This window comes from Chaetodon auriga, chromosome 4, assembly GCF_051107435.1.
Source record: "Chaetodon auriga isolate fChaAug3 chromosome 4, fChaAug3.hap1, whole genome shotgun sequence".
In the NCBI taxonomy this organism is placed as follows: Eukaryota; Metazoa; Chordata; class Actinopteri; order Chaetodontiformes; family Chaetodontidae; genus Chaetodon; species Chaetodon auriga.
In genome coordinates, this window is record NC_135077.1 from 18,137,116 (window position 1) to 18,157,086 (window position 19,971).

The 19,971-nt window shown below is 44.1% G+C and overlaps 1 protein-coding gene across 1 annotated transcript in view; it reads right to left on the bottom strand.

Moving 5' to 3' along the window:
• Window positions 1-716: 716 nt before the first annotated feature.
• The window catches only part of dchs2 (dachsous cadherin-related 2), a 29,341-nt gene continuing 10,086 nt past the window's right edge, over window positions 717-19,971 (bottom strand). Inside the window, exons 6-20 of the mRNA XM_076729435.1 lie at window positions 19,761-19,948; window positions 19,077-19,176; window positions 18,815-18,975; window positions 17,556-18,390; window positions 16,912-17,151; window positions 13,022-13,156; window positions 11,063-11,272; window positions 9,738-10,598; window positions 9,541-9,654; window positions 8,525-8,736; window positions 8,284-8,435; window positions 7,713-7,843; window positions 7,327-7,613; window positions 6,190-6,331; window positions 717-4,485 (exon numbers count right to left, since the gene is read on the bottom strand). Of these exons, the coding sequence (XP_076585550.1) occupies window positions 1,874-4,485; window positions 6,190-6,331; window positions 7,327-7,613; window positions 7,713-7,843; window positions 8,284-8,435; window positions 8,525-8,736; window positions 9,541-9,654; window positions 9,738-10,598; window positions 11,063-11,272; window positions 13,022-13,156; window positions 16,912-17,151; window positions 17,556-18,390; window positions 18,815-18,975; window positions 19,077-19,176; window positions 19,761-19,948 (6,380 nt within the window). The 3' untranslated portion in view covers window positions 717-1,873. The remainder of the gene's footprint in view (window positions 4,486-6,189; window positions 6,332-7,326; window positions 7,614-7,712; window positions 7,844-8,283; window positions 8,436-8,524; window positions 8,737-9,540; window positions 9,655-9,737; window positions 10,599-11,062; window positions 11,273-13,021; window positions 13,157-16,911; window positions 17,152-17,555; window positions 18,391-18,814; window positions 18,976-19,076; window positions 19,177-19,760; window positions 19,949-19,971) is intronic.

Below are 19,971 nucleotides of genomic sequence, written 5' to 3' on the forward strand. Positions count from 1 at the left end.
TACTTGAGACTTGCTGACCTCTCAGCAATTCCAGCTGCCTGACTGACAGGCAGTATTTGATAAAGATCCACTGAGCAGCTCTTTGCTCCAGTGAAGGGGACTCCTGAGCTGCTGAGACACAGAAGCTTGTTTGGCCAGATCACCTGATATGGCGAGAGATCTCTTCCATCGCCGTGATCCTGAGGCCAAGGACCCGCTGAAATCACAAATACAGAGGAGTGCAGAGCTTGTGAAAACCCACTGAGGTGCAGAGGAGAGACTGGACTGAGTCAATAAATAATTACACACCTATCAGCGACTACATGCAGGACACACTTGGCTGGTACGGTTCGGGGCCTGACTGTTTATTGTTTTTCATGAAACTATCTGATAAAGACTTTAGCTCCTCAGCTTCCCCAGCTCATATGTTCCCTGAGGGCAGCACATTTGGATTAACAGCAGACCAAGTGGAGCCATGTTGAATCACTTTGTGTGCCTTACATTTCTAAGAGAAGCAAAACTCTCAGATGTTCAGACCACTCTTACAAGCAGCGAAAATTAAAAAAAGCCTAAGAAGCCGTGGAGACTCGTCAGCTTTTTTAATAAAAAATTACAAGTGACCAATACTGGAAGTGGAGAAAATGAGCTGCAATGATACGTGTGCATATAATTAAGTGTCAAATTAATTGATGATGTCGTCTCAACAAAGCCTAAAAAAAAATCTTAATGTGGGCTGCAGTCTGATCCTCTCTTTGAATATAACATGAGCCAATAAATCACCCCGAAAGACAATCAGTACTACAGCATCCCAATTTTAAATACTGCTGAACCCAAAAAATTACAGAAGAAAGTTTCTTTATTGCAAATTTGTTTGGAAATACATCAACATTTAAACTCATACAATTCTCTGAGAATTATACAGTGCTGTTTATTAATGGAGTGTCCATAGTCTACGGTCAGCACACACAATCATGAAGGGAACAGATGACAAAAAGTAAAACAGCCAGAACCTGGAGCTGGTTTATAAACCGTGATAAAATGAGTCATCATGCTGATCAGTGACAGCAGGATAACAACATATCTTGAATCTGTACAAAATTAGTGTCAGTGAAGAATCTCTCATGTTTTCTGTGTTTTGGATAATGTCTGCATAAGCCTTGACACTTATGTAGCCTTGAAAGACTGATATCAAGAGCTGTCCTGGATTGAAGGAATAAAATAAGTTCTGTTCATTATGGGATTTTATTGGCATTTTATTGGCAGAATATATTAAAGAAGAGGGAGGCAAAAATGGGTCTGTATTCAAAACACTCTTTTATGATTCCAGGAAGACAGACTTAACCGCAGAACAACGCTGCCTTTCTTTGGTTATTAAAGTTAAACCAACCTTGAAAACTCTCCATTTAGAGGCTGCAACCAACTGCAATAATAAAGTGTTTCATTTTCTGCATGTATAAACATGTTTACAATAAAGCATTCAATAATTAATCACTGACTCGAACATCTGCTCTTGTTCAAAGTGCTGCATTATAAGAATATAATGCAAGGCTGAGCCCAGGCTTTCCCAGATATTAGTTTTATTACAGAAGCCAGTTATGAAATCAATCTAAGTAATTAAATGACTACGTTGTGTTCTTATGACAGCTTTGTCCAGTATCGCTCCTTTGAGATTAAACTCATGGCACATGAGTCTAAAACCATAAAATCAAGGTCAAAAAGTCCAGTGCTTCTATCTCAGAAAAACTTTCATGTGTTGTATTTTATAAATATATTAGATTGTTGTCAAAATTAAACTGCAGTGTCCCTTAAAATCCCTTACAATATTAAGGGAAATTCCTTCAGATGGTGAATGGAAGATGGGAACATCAAAGATAAACTTGGTCAAAGTTCATGTCTACACCTGGATTTCTGCCTCCAAAAGACTTGCCGTGAGGGGACCTGAGTCAAGTTTGATACCCCCCACCCCGGTCTCAGAGACAACTGGTGAGGCACTAGGGGTCCTAATGGTGAGAGAAGACAGTGATGGAGAGAAATTGGGCGTCATGGCTGACGGGGTGAGTCCTGTGTTCCTTGCTAAGGGGGAATATGCATATTTGCGGTAAGAAGGCTTCCTTCTCAGGCTTGGCACACGTCCTGGGTTTCGTGGAGGTACAGTTCTAATGCCAGGCTGAGCCACTCCAGTTATAAGTGGTGGTGGGTACATGAGACAGCTTGCCTCGGCTGCTAAGTCCTCATGGCCGCCTTGAAGCTCCTCGTCAGGGAGCATCCCGATATCAGTGAAGACGGAGGACAGAGTCTGGAAGCGTGGCTCCCAGTCCAAAATGTAGTCCCAGCTGTAGCTGCCCTGCAGCTGCTCCTCTAGACACACCAGTGAAGAAAGAGAATCTGCAGAGACGTGGGCTTCTGACAGGGGAGCATACCCATTTGTCCTCATGCTCTCCTCTAAATCCCTCACCCTAAGTATTGCAGGAAGTAGTCCCTCACCTCCCCCTTCTTCTTTGAAGTGGTGGAGGCTTTCTGTGCTGGCCATCCCCGAGACTAAACATTTATTGACAGATAAAATGTTCTCCGGCCCTACATCGATGGAGTGGCAGGAGATGCTGTCCCCAGGTAAAGCAGAATGTGGGATCTCCGTGGGCTGGTTGCCTTGAGCAGATTCATCTCTTTTACGGCAGGGGTACTCATTAATCCACTTGATCTCCTGGTCCTCAGCGGTCTCACCTTCTGCTGATCCACGGCCGCTTGAGTCTGACTGACTGTACGCGTTTGATATGTCCCTCTTGGTCACCAAAACGCTGGGCCGCTTCATCTCATGCAGTGAGATGCCACTTAGCATTTGCCGATTGGATCTGCTAAATGAGCTTGTCCCGTGGTTCAAGTTTGCGGCAATGGCAGCAGCCTTTTTGATTGCTGCTTCCTTTATCTTGTACCTGAGAACCAAGCCCACAAAAATGAGAAGGACGAGGAGGAACATGATTAGCGAGACACTCAAACTGAGCATATGTGTGTCAAGAGGCACCCCGGTGAGTGCCTCAGCTGAGCTGGAGATATTGATGAAAACCAGGCAGTTGGTGGTCCTGGAGGCTAATCTGGGACTACCTGCAGACACTACAAGCTTCACCATGTCCTCACTGGCATGGCTGCCTCTTCTGCGGTATACATAATCTGACACGAAGATGGTACCAATCGTTTTGTTTACTGAGAAAAACGGAGACGAATTCACAAGGGAGTACTCAACAATACCGTCCACCCCTCCATCATGGTCCATCGCCATCACGTAACCGACTACCTCTCCAGGCTTGGCATTTTCTGGAAGGAGGAAATGGTACTGATTTTGGGTGAAGACGGGACTGAACTCATCCACCCCCTTGATGGTCACCTGCACTCTCACTGTAGCTGCTTTGTCACCTTTGTCCCTGGCCTCCACTACAAAGCAGTACTCACTCTCACGTTCATAATCAAAGGTCTGTCTGGTGTGAATGTCACCTGTTAGCGGGTCGATAGCAAAAGCCTCCTTCTTTTCGGGGCTGCCACTGCCATAGTCCATGAAGCAGGAGGACAAAATAGAGTAGGTGAGCTGGCCATAGGGGCCTAAGTCATTGTCAACAGCATGGATGGAACAGGTGTGAGTGAACGCTGGGAGGTTCTCCAGCACAGAACAGTTAACAGTAGGGAACATGAAGTATGGAGTGTTGTCATTTTCATCCAACACTGTGATGAAGACCACTGCAAAAGCCACTTTACGCACTTCAGATGATTCACCGCCATCCGAGGCTCGGATGGTGAGAGTGTATTTTGAGTCTTCCTCATAGTCAAGTGAGTGATTTAGCACCAGGAGGCCAGAGTGAGGGTCGAGCTTGAGGTGACCTTTGCTGTTCCCCGAGATAATGTCATACCGCAACAGGCTGTTGATTCCCAGGTCAGGATCCTGAGCAGTGACCTGGACCAACCTCGTACCTACAAGGCTGTTTTCACTCACCTGTGCATGGTATTCTGTGTTGGAAAAAACGGGGGCATTGTCATTGCAGTCTGTCACAGTCACCATGACGACGGCGGAGCTGTTCAGCGGAGGTGTTCCTCGATCAGACACACTTACTGTTAGCGCATAGCTCTCTGTGGTTTCACGGTCTAAAGGGTTACACAGAACAAGTTTTCCTACATTTCTCATCTGATTCTCAACGTGAACCATTTTTACTTCCAGACAGAATCGCTTCTCCTCATTTCCCCTGATGATGGCGTAATCCAGATGGGTGTTTTCCAGGCTCCAGTCTTGATCCTCTGCAGACAGTGTCAATAAGGTGATGTCTGTGGGTGTGTCCTCTGGGACGGTGAGCGTGTAGATGTCCTGGTGGAACAAAGGCGCATGGTCGTTGGTGTCCAGAATCAGCACATCTATGGAGGTGACAGTAGACTGCACAGGATCGCCTTCGTCTCTGGCCTCAACCAGAAGATGGATCAGGTTGCTGTTTGTGATGGCCTTCAAGGGCTTATTGGTGAAAACAGACCCTGCAAGACAAGCATGTGTTCATGAGTGGACAGGTTTATTTTAAAGCTGCAATAATCAATATAATTTATATTAACTACAAATCCAATGACTGTGCAATGTGGTGCCGCTCATGTTGATGAACCAACAGACAAACAGCACCAAACTCCTCTTGGTTCTATGGAGCTTTTTAGCTGCTTTTAGCTAATTATTGTTGTTGTTTTCCAGCCCACTGCACACTATCAGATATTTTTCTCAGGAGTTGGTAGAATCTAAAGCAAAAGAAAAAGGAGATGTTCCAGGCAGCTCTATGTTAGCGACTGTTTGCTAACACATTTTCCAAAACAACTTTACAAGGAGATCAGATTTCAGTGGCCAAAAATCAATTACTAAAATCTGTTTTACTGTTATCAAAACATCATATTGCCAGTTATATATTGTAGTAAGTCAGTCAAACATATGTTGATTTTATCTCACAATGCAACTGCTTATAAGGTCAAGAGCCCTTTTCGAGACCTGACATCTGGTCTTACCAATATAAAACTATAAAACTCAATTGATTTAACAGATGGTTTAACAAATACACAGATTGTTCCTGGATTTGTTTCTCTTTGGAATAAGAACTATAAAACATGTCTGCTTGTGCGACAATATATTGAGAGTTAAATCAAAATTGTCCTTGTCATTAGACGCTGCAATGCAACATCATTTCCCGTGTGACCACTCTTTAATGAATTCCATATGCACACTGTAAGGGCAAATTTTCCTCGTGGATGACAATTATGTGTTTGTCCATCCAATTTATTATTCCACTTCACTGCCACTTAAACTTTTCTACCGGATGGCTTTATTAATTCTGTGGCTCTACTTTAAAGCAGCACCACTCGTTGTTTGTGAAACAAATAGGCATGGAAAAACTGAGAGGCACTGCACAAAAAGCACCACGTTAAATTTTTGGAATCTAGTTGGAGAGTTTTAGTCCACATCGATGTGAATTTGGCTTTCGATTGGCGCTCCTCACCGCAAAAGAGGGCAAGTACATTTCTCTGATGTTAAACTTTGGAGCTCAAATATGACAGAAGCCCATAAATCACACTTGAGTGGAAAAGACTCGCCAGCACTGAGGAGTGGTGGCTTCCTTTCAGCTCTTCAGGATTTATCTTCTTTCTTGGGTTTAGGGATTTTTAAAAGGGAGATAATAGGATAGGCAAGGCTCCTCTGAAGCACTTTATCTCAATGACTTGTAATTGTCTCCTCTGCTGCCTCTCTCTCCCTGTCTGAGGAACCCACTTTGCACATCCAAGACTACAAAAATATAAACACTGGAGAAGTCTACAGCTACTGGCAGCATGACAACTCTCAGTAACCTCTGATACTGTACGCTGAGGTGCTCATAACCAGGCAAAGACTTTCTCTGTGCCCTTTTCTTTGGCGGCTGCCCCTTTAACAATGCCAGAAAAGCAGATTTTAATGGAGGGAATAAGAAGGATGAATATGGAAATCAGACCACCAGACAGCCATAAGTCACGAAACTTGTAAAGCTTGAGTTAATGTCTTTTACAGATGAACTACAATACATATTGGATCATTGTTTTATGCTTCTGATGACTTCTTAACCTCTCCCTTTTCTATATATATATACATACACACTCACAGTGACGAGTTGCTGTCAATGAGACGTTTATATCAGAGCATTGCAGCATGTCTTTTCCATCAGCTGTTCTTACCATTGTCTGGCTGGATGTAAAAGCCTTGTAAAGGAGATGAAAGCAGTCTGTAGGTGATCTTGCCATTGAGTCCAGAGTCTCTGTCACTGGCGGACACTGACAACACTAATGTGTCTGCTGACACCAACTCTGACAACTCCACCTTGAAGACAGAAGAGTCACATCGACACCAGGATCATGACATATATCTTTATCCAGTCAGACCTCTAATGAGCCTTCATAAAAAGTTTATAACTGTAAAACAGGCTTGGTTACTCATTAATAAACATTTATTGATGCTTTATAATGCATTACAAGCATGAGTAAGCACATATTCTGGGTTGCCAGGTTTGAAAAATCTCTTCAGCTGGCATATAACCTTTATCTTTTTAGTCAACTCTTCAGTTCATAGGGAGCACTCCTCAAATGGAGAGTCCCACTCTTAAACTGAAGAGCTGCAGAGTATTTGCAACAAAATCCAGACATAAACCATGAAAAACATTTCTAATTTCTGACCTGCTGCAGTATTTAAGTGTGAAACGCTTTTATCAATGGTTTATTAATATTTAAAAGTACACACATGATGTCTCTTTATCAACTGAAAACCTTGTGATCCTTTATTAAAGGGGCACTCCTACACATTAAGTCTGAGAAAATAGCCCTAAGGGTGGGAAATGTGAGATCCAGTGCTTTTGGAGACTCTCTCTACCTGTGCTGCTTTGGTTTGGACCATTCTTCTTTCTGTCTCCCCAACTTTGTGGAAGTGACAGACCAAATCACTGGAGTACCCCTTTAATGACTGAGCTGATGTTAAAGTTAATAAATGATCAATAAAGCCAACCACATTCATGAAACAGCAGTGAAAAAGACAGACCAAGTTAGGCTGTGAGATGATGTACATGAGGCACATGGATTCTTATGACCTGGAAACCCCAAACTTGTCCTTATTAATCTCCTTTAATATCAAATTAATAAGAAATCTATTCAACATAATTACAATTTAGAAATCCTGAATAAGGCATGACTTGTTAGCGGGCTACTCCTTTTCTCCTGCGGTGATAACAGCATGCATATAGCATATTATTAATGCCTCGCTGACCCAAACCAGTTGGCATATAGACCTTCAACCCTTTTGATCGATAAATATATCATCTGTACCTGGTAGGAGACCTTGGCGAAGACTGGAGCGTTGTCATTGACGTCAAGCACTTGAACTCTGACCTCTCCGGTGGTCTGGTGGAGGGAGTCAGACGCCCAGACTGTCAGCGTGTACTCTGTCTGCTCCTCATAGTCCAGGGCTCGAGTCAGGGTAATCACTCCAGTATATCGGTCGATAGCAAAGGGAAAATTGGTGCTGCTGTTGTCTGAAAAGCTGTAGGTGATGGTGGAGCTCAGGTCCACGTCGTTCGCAGTCACCTGGGTGACCATGTAACCCGCTGGCAGATCTGCAGTAAAACAGAAGGCGTGTAAATAAGTTCCAAATCGACAAAGAACACAGTGTTTATATCCTAATGATTGAAAGCAGCAGTGGCGGTTGGCCTCACTCTCTGCTATAATCACAGGCTCCATGGGGGGGATGGCGGGGCTGTTGTCATTGACATCCACCACTTGGACCCTGATGGTGGCGGTGCTGCTGAGCGGAGGGTTCCCCCTGTCTGCTGCCTGCAGAACCAGCCTGTAACATGCAGGCAGTAAACAAGTAATGCCACTTCATCCAAAAGCAACAGTTAAAAAAAGCAACAATTACAGAATCACAGAATCATGAGGATACTCCATTTCATTTTATCATCTTTATTATTAGACACGTCTCACTAATTAAACGAGTAACCCACGCACAGGGTGAGTGTTGAATGCCAACAAAATAATTACATACCTTTTTAATGGTTTGAAGGTAAAAACTGAACATCAAGTGCAGACAACTTTTAACTTGAATCATGCAGCATGTCTCTTTTTAGATAACGATTATTACTCAGATTCTGGTGATTCAGAGGTTTGCTACAACAGGGAACGGGACTCTTTACTTCATAAGTAGAAACTTACTAATCTAGCTTTGTCTTCATTCATACATTCTAGAAATGGGTACATAACACTGTTTAATATCTGAGGGTGGCGTACTTGTATGAGGGGGTGATCTCACGGTCCAGTAAGACATTGGTAGCAAGAATCCCACGAACAGAGTCTAAGATGAATGCTTCGTTAGCGTTACCGGACACGATGGTGTACTCAATCTGCCCGTTCACCCCGCTGTCAGCATCTGATGCAAACACCTGCAGAAAATATGATCACAACAAAATATACGATCCGCCTGCTTGGTACGTCTAATGTCAGACAGAGTTGAAGCATTCATAGCAGCTACCTGCATGATATAGGTGTTGTGCGCTTGTCCCTCCCAGACAGCTGTTCTGTAGCTGCTGTGTTCAAACACCGGTGCGTTGTCATTCACATCCAGCAGCCTGATGGAGACCCTGCAGTGAGCTGTCTGCAGTCCGTTATCGGCCAGCACCACCAGCTGGATCTGAGGGCTCGCCTCGAAGTCCAGAGAGTTGTCTTTCTGCATGCGGATCTCACCTGGATGAGAGGGAAAAACTCATGTACACCCCCAAAAACTGCAAAGCCAGCATCAGAGACTGCTGTAGCTCATTACACTTCAAGATCAGAGTGTAGTATTTCTTTTAAAACAGAGCGCACAACAAGTTCTACTTTGGCATCTGCCTTTTTCAGTTTGGCCTCTGATGCATCATTTTAATCAGCTTGTGAAAAAATGAAGTAAAAGAAATGGAAAGAAAACGAAACATTTTTTGATCTTTTGATCTTTTTAAAGCGGTGCTGACAGAAGCTGTTTTAGGTTCAAGTTTCTGTAATAACCCTGAAAAAGTATTCAGTCCTGTGTCACTATAATAATGTGTATTTGAGTCTAACTGTGTCTACATTACTTTATATAGACATGAATCCAAAAAATGAGTTTGGGGTAGAATGTGATAAAATCAGACAGGCAGCAATCATAATTCTTTAGGAAATACTTGTATATAAACAACCAGATGAACCTGATAAGTTGAAAAAGCATTTTGAAGACACACAGAAAATAACAAGAACCCAAATGGCTGCATTAAAAGGTACGGTTGGTTACACATAAACAATGGTGAGGGCTGGAAATCAAAAGCTCTTCTGGATACTTCTGTGGAAAATAAAACGGGTGAGTGAATGAGCATTTGTGCTATTAGCATAACTTAAATGATGAAAGTGTGCATGACGTATAAGTCGACTGCCAGCTGCTAATCATAACCAGTGAACTCCTGCAACAACTTTGGATGGACATGAAGAAAAAGGAACAAAAGCAATGTTTTTGCCTGCAGAGTGTCACATGTTTCTTACCAGTGTGGCGGTTGATGGAGAAAATGCGATTCTCGTTGCCACTAAATATGGTGTATGTGATCCTTTGTCTGCTGTTGGTTTGGTCACTGGCCTCCACTTTTGCGATCCAAGTCCCTTGGCAAAGAGAAAGTGAAAAGGTCAATGAGGTTTTTAACGGTATCAGTGGAAACAGAGGGGGTGGAGGGGCTGAAACGTACCAGCTCGGCTGTTCTCCTTCACTGTAGCGTTGTACACTTTGCTTGTGAACTGCAGTCCTTCGTGCTCTCCCTTCAGGTGGATGAAAAACAGGCAGGTGGAGGTTAACGCTGGTCGTCCTCGGTCTGAAACCTCGATCTGCAGCTTCCTTCCGGAGAAACCTGCTCTCACGCGTCTTCTCAGTGAGATCTCCCCTGTCTCGCTGTTGATGTCAAACAGATTCTCCTCATCCGACAGCATGAACTGTACGGTCCCATTATCACCCTGGTCGCCATCTGTTGCTGTCACTGTGGTTACTATCTGATTTGGCAGAGTCCTCATGGAGACCCACGCGTTGATGGGGTTCTGGTCACACACCGGCACGTTGTCGTTCACATCCTCCACCTGGATGTTCACTGACGCCACAGAGCTCAGCGGTCCTTGGGTGCAGCCGTCAGTGGCCACAGCTCTGAGGGTGTACTGAGCCCTGCTCTCTCTGTCCAGAGACCGGGTGGTGCGGATCAGTCCCGTGAGAGCATCTATCGAGAAGGCCCCCTGGCTGCTGTCCTCTGTCAGAGAGTAGGTCACGTCCCCGTTGGACCCCTCATCAGGATCGAAGGCGTTGACATGCAGGACCTCTGCTCCTGCAGGTAGGCCCTCGCTGATGGAGGCGTGGTAGCTCTTACGGGTGAAGGCCGGGATGTTATCATTCTGGTCCAGCAGCACCAGTTGGAGTTGGGTGGAGGAGCTGAGCGGGGTGGGGCCGTAGTCCCGTGCCTGTATGATGAGTGTGTAATTCTGCCTTTCCTCACGGTCGAGGACCTGCGTGGTGCTGACGACACCTGTGTGGCTGTTGATGGTGAAGAGACCTCTGTAGTCCTCACCTAAAGGCAGTGGACAGAAATTAAAAGATAATTCCACTGTATCACAACTTTGTTCTTATTTTTCTGGATTGTCTCACTATTTTCTATCCATTACAGAAACATTTCTATGATTTATGCTCGACACGAGTGGTCAGACATTCACACAACAGACAACAGTTTAGCCAAATTATCCAAACCACTTTATCCGAAGGCAAAACCAAAAGTGAGAGCATCTCATTGCACATTAAAACTGAATGTAAAATTATGGCAAGTCTGATTAAACCATTAAATTAGTTTGTTAATTGGGATGAATGTTAATAATGAGCAGCTTGGGGAGTAATTTAGGAATCTGCCTCCGTTTTCTCTTCTAAATGAGTTTGTCTTAACCTCAGGGTTCGTTTAAAACTAGTATGAATGCCCAAACAGCCCAAACTACAAAATCATGATCCAGATAGCGTGACATACAGAGCATGTGGGCTCCTCACCTAATATTGAGTAGTGTATAGTTCCATTTTCCCCGTGGTCTGGATCAGAGGCCTGAACAGTGTGGACGACCCCAGGAGGAAGGTTTTCTGGCAGGCTGATCTGGAAGGACGACTGCATGAACTCTGGAGGGTTGTCGTTGTCGTCCAGCACGGAGCACAGCACGGTGGCTGTCCCGGTCAGAGGCCGCGTGCTGCTGTCACGAGCCTGGACTGCAGACGGGAATTCACACAAACCATCACTGCTGAAGTCCTGGTGTCATTTTTATTTAAGTTTGACTGTCCTGTGAAATCACGAATCTAATGCTTTTTCCTGTTTGGAAAAACACTGATTATAAACAGCATTTGTTTTGTTTATAGATGCTTCATATGCATCTGTCCACCATTATTTACTTTAATACGAGGGAATAAGAGCACATGAGTAACAGTTTAAAGCAATGTTAGCATCTCTGTACATAAATCGTTGCTTTGAGCTAAATGCTAACTATGGCAGTGCTACCATACAGACGTGCAGCAGGTATGTTTATCATGTTTCCCATCTTAGCTTAGCATGCTAACATAATTTGCAGGTATTTAATCATGGACAAATTAAAATTTTGACTTCAAGCGTCAACAAGGTCATCAGGACTCATCCTCTGGGGAATTTGGAGACCTGAACCATATTTCATGAAAAATCATCCAAAAATTGTTGTCTGGACCAAAGTGACAATAGAGCCATGCTACTAGCATGACTAAATATGAGATACAACTACAGTAAACAGCTCAAATAGGCCACAGAGTCTTATTATAAGAGCTCCTTCAACAGCTATTCAGTGTACATATTGAAAACATCAGTATTACATGGACCAGTGTATGGAAATAAAGAGTAATGCTCAGTATTCTCAGTCTCTAAACACCACAATGAGTCAATCTTTGGACTTTTTGCCTTTCTAGACTTTGAAAGCAGGACAGACCCGAAGAATGAAAAAAATCCTGTCAACAGCAAATACTGTGGCAGCTTTTAATACTCTCTACAAAGAACTTGGTATTTCATTTCTTTCCAAACGCGTCTGCAGCCAGAGCAAATTGTCCCCACATCTTTCGGTATTTCCCAACAAGCCCCGTACGATTCTGGCACGACTTCAAGACCTTCAGGCTTTCCTGTTATTATATTTTGTTATTAGATTTAATTGTTCATCATACTGCTGACTGTACAAATATTATGATAAAACATCTGAAAGCAGTTTATCACTGAGCGCCGCCGAGCAGTTTGAATGTAATGACTGTGCATGCCCACAAGAGAGTGAAAGCAAACACTTCAAAAGGCAGAGGGTGCAGCGGCGCAGTCAGCGGAGGTTAGATAGACTGTACCTCCGCCCTTTAAGAGTCTACTGTTTCCTCATCATAAATCAATCTGCACAATAACGCTGCCTTCATACTAAAGGCAGACCTTGAATTCTTTATGACTTTGGCTGTGAAGCATGACGAGAGAGAAGGTAGAGAATGAGAAACAGAGAGGGGCAGAGAAGGAGAGAAATGCCTGATAGAGAGTGTAGAAACCCTGTTTCATTTTAGCAAATTTTAGATGTTTTTATAACCTGAGCCAAGTATTCACTTCAACGTAAAGCCGAGCAGGAACATTGTACAAAGAGCACACCCACAGGCTGTGAGTCATGTGATCACAGCACTGATGATGCAGGCATAGCTGATCAATACCAACTACCAATCAACTCAATGCAGACTCTAAACATGTATCCATCTGGTGATTGTGAGGCTAACTTCAGCCCAGTGCAGTGCAGTGATTTGCTAAATAATAAATACTGTGAGATGAAGCACCACTGTTTCTGTGAAGCTTAATGAGCCGAAAATTATACTGATGAAAGAGTCAGAATTTCCTCTGATGTCTCCTAAAGGACAGCACTCTACCTGTTCCCACTAGGTTTTTACTGTGAGGGGGTTCCTCAGCACGTGCTTGCGTCGTACCTCTGAGGGTGAAGTGCTGCTGCTGCTCTCTGTCCAGGTAGGAGGTGGTGGTGATCAGGCCGGTGTAAGGATTGACGCTGAACAGCTCGTAGCCGGGGCCGGGCAGCAGACTGTACCACACCACGGCATTCTCCTCTGGAGGAGGGACACGGGAGGTTAACGTGTGTTTTACAAGCAAGGAGCGATGTCAAAAAATGTGCGGAAAAATACTGAAACTAAGCAGAAAAGAAGAAGAATTCACGTCAAAGTGTTATTATTATGGTTACTGACACAGAAGTGGAAGTACTTGTACTTTGCTTGAGTATTTTCAGAGGAAAATATTGTACTTTTTACTGCAATACATTTATCTGACAGCTTTAATTACTGCTTGTTCTATAAATTGCTTTGCATTTTGCACATAAAACATGTAAATGTTCAAGTACAGCTGAGAATCATTCTAATAGTTTAACAGCTGTCTGAATTTTTACAAACCAAACAATCAGTCGTTAATGGAGAAAATAAGCAGCAGATTAATCCATAATGAAAAGTTGCAGTCCTACACAGAAAAGTTCCACATAAACCAACAGTAAAATGCTGATTTTAAATTAATGCATGAGAAATAATAATCTAATGATGTAATAAATAATACTAGAACAGTCACAGGGGACATTGTTCTGCATTGAGCACTTTTACATTTTTATCACTTAGAGTTAATTGTACAGATCCACAAATTCAAAGAAGAAACAATTTGATACACATAACCGCCCTCCTGGGAAGGATTAAAGGATTAAAAAAAAAAAAAAAAAATCAACTCATCTTTAATGAACTTTAACTGAACTTCTGAAGTGAGGTACCTTTACTTTCTCTGAGGTAAAGGTACTTTAAGAAGTAACATTTTTCATGAGAGATACGTGAGAAATAATCATAATTAAATAAAAAAATAATTACACCTTTCATGTCTACAAGCTGATACTTTGCCATAATGTTCATGTTTTCTCTGTCAAAACTGATAAATGTTTTCTCTCAGTCACAGCAGTTATGTCAGCGCAGAGTTCGGCACCTCATCAGGTGAGTTCATGTGTGTTCTGCCTCCAGTTCAGACAAACTTGTCTGACACCAAACTGAAAACAGAAGCCGTCACCTTTAAAAGCTGACAGGGGAGCAAAAGCTCTATCTGAGCTGCTCCAGTCAGGCCCTGCTGCCTTCAGGTTCTTCTCCTGGCAGCCAAACATTAACCAAAAGTTAGCTTTGAAATGACACACAAACTGTGGAGGTGAAGCTCTGCATGAGTTTTCCATCATCTGAGTTTCAGAGGGTCTCTGCAGACCGTCAGGAGTGCTGGCGAACAGCTGGACTGTCTTTACCTGTGCTGGACAATGAATGGATGCAGTGTTCGTGGACATGAAACAGTGTGGGAGCTCTCAGCGTTTGGTGCAGAGAAAAGAGGATGACGGCTGGTGGTTAAAGATGAAAAGGAACTGAGATGTCGAAGTGCACTTGAAAAATCCCTCTGATCAGTTTTTAACTGATCTGACCAAAGAAGTAGCCCTCATGAAAGAAGAGGAGGGATTTCTGGAAGAACTACTTCTATTATTAGGAGGCCAAAACTTCGGGGGGAGTGCTGGTCTCACAGTAAAGTTTACTGTTTGTACTACTCTACCACAACGCGATGCTGGAGTTTGTTTAGTTCAACATTATCCAGACTAATACAGACAATATTTCTGGACTGAGATGCCACTGTTGAACTGATGCAATCATGAATTAATGTCATTTTCAGCGCTTTGAGCACCACAAACAAAATTCAAACCATACTTCAGTTAGAAGGTCTCCCCTGTTTACTGCTTTTAACAGCCTGAAAGGTGTTGAGTGACCATTGACGAAAACCAAGCTGCTCCACAGAGTGATTCAGAGGGTCTTCTGTGCCCAGAACGTTTCAACGACATGATATTTGCATGTTTTCTAAAATATGGGCCTTATTTTTGACATAAAAGGTTTAATTACATAAGAGTACCACAAAGGTCAGCTGTCACACTCAGTGATGCTGCACATCTCCACGACGGAAACTGGGTACAGAGACCAACACAGGCACAAAACAATGGTCGTCTTCGGGAAGCGCTGGGGAGGGAAAGCAGCGCAAATGATAATCAAACAAGACTGGTGGGAGAGCGCACTGAGCTGCCAGATGAGCCAGTCGGAGGAGACGGATGAAAACACAGCGCCTATTGGCACAGATGGCTTGGATTATGGAAATCATCAGGAGAGAGGACCTTTCAGATCTCCCAGAGGAGCTGTGTGCTTGCTGTTCTTGGACAATTCTCACCCCCAAGAATGTTAGCTCACATCGAAACCCCTCCTGTCCAGATCCTCCCGCCACATGCCCTCCACCTCCACTGTTTAAAAGGACTCGTACTGTCAACACGACGAGACGAAATGGGATTTAAGAGGCCCCGTGCACAACGTGTTAAAATAAACAGGGCTGATGTGTAGATTTGTGAATATGATTAGGGGCCAGATTCGCTGGGACTTACAGTGAACGTATAGTACGTGAAAAAAGACACAGATGGGACAACACGGGCGGGAACAGGCCAGGGGTTGGTTTCAATTAAAGTGCTAATGGAGTGAAACAAAACAGACGATAACCTTGATTCACTGCAGCGCTGACGTTTAACCAAAACATGGCAGGCTGAGCTGCTGCTGAACTGTATTTTGTCATGTGCTACTTGAGTTAAAAAATAACAGAAAGGAACCGTTATACTATGGTCAACGCAGAAAAATGTTGCCATTTAGTACTATTTTAAAGGAAAAAAACAACTTTTCATGTCCTCATAATTTGGAAAATTCCCCCTCATTTAGGAGCTCAGACGCTTTCTTCTTGAGTTTAATCTTATTTTTATGTGTCACTGTTTGTTTTTTTTGTACAACCCTGATTCCAAAGAAAGTTGGAAAACATAAATAAAACAGAATGTGATATCTTGCTAATCATTTTTGACATCCAAAAACAGCACAAAGACAACATATTTAATATTTTCGATCATCGGCTTCATTGATTTTTGTTAATATCTGCTTACTCTGAATTTGATGCAGCAACACATTTCAAACAAGTTGGGACAGGAGCAACTAAAGACTGGGAAAGATGTGGAACGCTCCAAAAACACCTGTTTGGATCATTCCACAGGTAAACAGGTTGATTGGTAACAGGTGATAGTGTCATGACTGGAAATGAAAGGGGCATCCTGGAAAGACTCAGTCGATCACAAGCGAGGATGGAGCGAGGTTCACCACTTTGTGAACACATGATTGGATGACGGAGATTAATATGAGCTCAGGAACACTCTGTGAGACTGTTGTCAGTAAACACAGTTGTTTGGAAATTATTCAGTTCTGTTTTTTTATTTGTTTTTCACAGTGCCTCAACTTCTTTGGAAGCAGGCTTTATGGGGAGTCTTTGGTTTGAGGCTGTTTGGTCTCCAGGATACATGCTAGTGCTGCCATCTAGGTGCTTGGGAATCGTACTACCATGTCATGATTTTGAGATGATCAGATGCTTCACATCAAGTTTCTCATCAATTTCCAGTGATTTTTTTCCCCACTCTCTCAAGTTCAGTTTAGTTCTGATGACAAGTTCAGTTCGGATGATGAAAATAAGGAAACACCAGGCCAGCAGGCACCATGCTGCCTCAGAATCGCCTCGCCACCACATCCCCTCCTCCAGATGAGAAACTCAGCTCATATAAATGTCCCTCTAATCTGAACTACGTCACTTTGATAACGACTGTAGAAACAGTGATTTGATCTGTATGAAATGTACAAATTTAACATTTCCATGGTTTGCAGAAAAATGCCATCATTCATTCTGAGCTGGTGATGACACCAACTCGAAAAACATGCCCCAAAAAGCTGACAGTCCTTACCTGAATCCCTGTCAATGGCAGAGACCCTGATCACTGCTTCTCCAGGGTCTCTGTTCTCCGCTACGCTGGCGTTGTAGACGCTCTGACTGAAGACTGGCGGCTGGTCGTTCACGTCCTCCACCTCCACCGTCAGCGTCTGGGTGGAGGAGAGCGAGGGCAGGCCGCGGTCCACCGCACGGACGGTGACGCGGTGGAAGCGCTGCGTCTCATAGTCCAGAGGGGCCGAGAGAAACAAGAGGCCTGCAGAGGATGGAAAAACGTGCTTTTACAGCTGAAAACTGCAGTCTCAAATAATCACAGTGAGCTAATATCTGCCCACATTTCGGCCTGGATTGTTTATGGTAAACTGTGAATACATTTCTATAGCACTTTTCTCGTCTATTTTGACCCCTGAAGCACTTTACAACACAGGCCACGCTGACCCTTTCACACACAGCACAGGAGGTTCAGCATTTTGCTTCAACACACTTCAACATGCAGATTGGAGGAGCCGGGGATCGAACCGGCGACCTTATGACTGGTGGAGGGCCCGTTCTGCCTCCTGAGCCACAGCCCCCCATCATTTATCAGTCTAACTCTACTGGAAAGAGTCACTAAGTCATTAATCTGATTACATCACATCTGATTACATTACATCATTCTACCTGTTTTCTCCTCCAGCGTGAAGAATCCTTTCTTGTTTCCAGCCAATATGACGTAGGAGACTTCCCCATTTTCACCTACATCTCCATCGATGGCCACAAAATGATGCAGCAGGCTCCCCACCTCTGCATCTTCCATCACCTGAACTGTGTCGGCTGATATAAACACCGGCCGGTTATCGTTCACATCCAGCAGGAAGACCTGAGCCGTCACTGACGTCTGTTTGCGCTCGTCCTTCCTCGTCGCCTGGTCGGTGGCCGTCACGGTGAAGGCGAAGCTGGGGGTGGTCTCCCGGTCCAGAGGTGCTGCTACAGTCAGGCTCCCTGTGTGAGGGTTGATCTGAAAGGGGAAGCGTGGGCTCAGCTTGGGGTCAAAGGTCAAGGAGTAGCGCAGGGCACTATTAGCAAAGGTCCCATCAGCGTCTCTGGCGTGAAAAGCGAACGCCAGTGACCCGACTGCAGCATCCTCCCACAGACCGAACACCACCAGCTTATCGGGGAACCAGGGCGTGTGGTCGTTCACGTCCTCCACCATCACGCTGACCAGCACAGACACGTTCACTCCAGGACCGAGGCCGACATCTTCTGCTCGCACCATGAGGAAGTACTGTGTGGCAGACTCGTAGTCCAGCGGCTGGTTGATGTAAATGTCGCCGGAGGAGTCGTCGATGCCAAAGTGGATGCTGCCATCGCCCTCAGAGATGGAGTAGTGAAATCTGCCTTTCTCTGCGACGCTGGCAGAGCCAATGATAGTCGCCGGCTCCGCATCCTCTTTCACCGTGAAACGCCTCACAATTTGGTGGTCAGAGCGGCCATACAGAGCCTCTAATCCATGCACCTGCAGTTCAAACACAGACAGTGTGGTGTTGTTTATTGGTTTCACAGCAGAATTTTAACAGGTCAAAACTGAAAAAATGAAATAGAAAAATCTCCCAACACTGTGTCTTCACCAAGGTTTAAATGAGATGCTTTAATATAAAAGTCTATATTAAAAAATAATAAATGTCTTCTCCTGCTTCCAAACTTAAAAATTGTTTTTTTCTTAAGCAAAAATCATAACACTGTGCTGGAAAAATAAATGGCAATAAAGGCAAAAGCTCTTGAAAATGCAGGCGGAAGCAGGTAGTTCTGTTAAGGAGCTGTGCTGATTATGCTGACATAATGTTTTGCTACTAACAGAACAAATCATATAGTATATCCAACAGAAAATCCACTCATAAAGAACATTATGAGTCATGGTATGAAGTGGAGGAATGCTGCACCTGCACATGAACCACTGCAGCGTCCTCCAGAGGGGGGGCCCCGCGGTCCCTGGCACTTATTTTCAGGGCGTAGTACGCTTCAGCGTTCCGCGTGAAAAGCTCTGTTGTTCGGACGTCTCCGCTCTCGCTGTCAATCTCAAAGTGTCCGACGCCCTCCTCCTCTAAACCGACACAGGAGAAGGACACTCGTGAACAGGTGGATCACACTGCAACCACACAGCTGCACTAATCCAATAAACTCAACTCAATGTTCCAAACTCACCTGTGACCAGCGAGAAGGCGACTGTTCCGTTTTCTCCTGCATCTAAATCTTTGGCAAACATGTTTGTCACCAAGGATCCAGCAGGTAGACCGGCCCATATCTGCGATAAAGAGAGGAACAGTGTGAGTTACGCTGGCGAGAGCAACATGTCAGCCACACGGCATGCTTCAAAGAGACTTTTTTCACAATTATCTGTCTGCATTACGTAATTTATTTTTTAATCATTTTAAACAATCATACACACATTTATAGCTTCTTCTAGACAAATTCAGTGTTTTCTTCTTCATTTATTCGTTCTTCTTCTTTTCTAATGCAGGACGAGGCTGTTCAGCAGAGATTAACAGCTCTGTGTGCTCTTAACCCTGTGAGATTAAATCCTAAATGGCAATGTAAACTTTAACAGTAACAATCTCATTTTGTTTCCTTTGCAGAAAGAATAAAATGTAGAGATATAGGCCTATTGTACATTTTTATAAAAAGTTTTTCTACACCCCTAAATCAAGAAGGCCTCTAGCCCCCCCCCATGAAGCTTTGGCGACCCCTTGTGGGGTCCCCCAGGTTGGGAACCAATATGGGAATCCCTATGAAAACCTTTCTTCCCTCCATAAAATGTGCATCTGAAGGATCTAAGGATCAAACACACTCTTGTAGTACAGTACACAAGTGCAATCCCGGCATATCTACCTGAACGTTGATCTCCTTGCTGGCCGGCAGGTGTGTAAACTGTGGGGTGTTGTCGTTGATGTCGGTGACCAGGATGTGAACGGTGGCGGTGGCGTTGAGACGAGGGCGGCCCTGGTCTGTCACCATCACCTTCAGACTGTGCTGGCTGTGCTGCTCCCGGTCCAGCGCCACCCAGTTGATAATTTCACCTGTAAGGGAAGCGAGAAGAGAC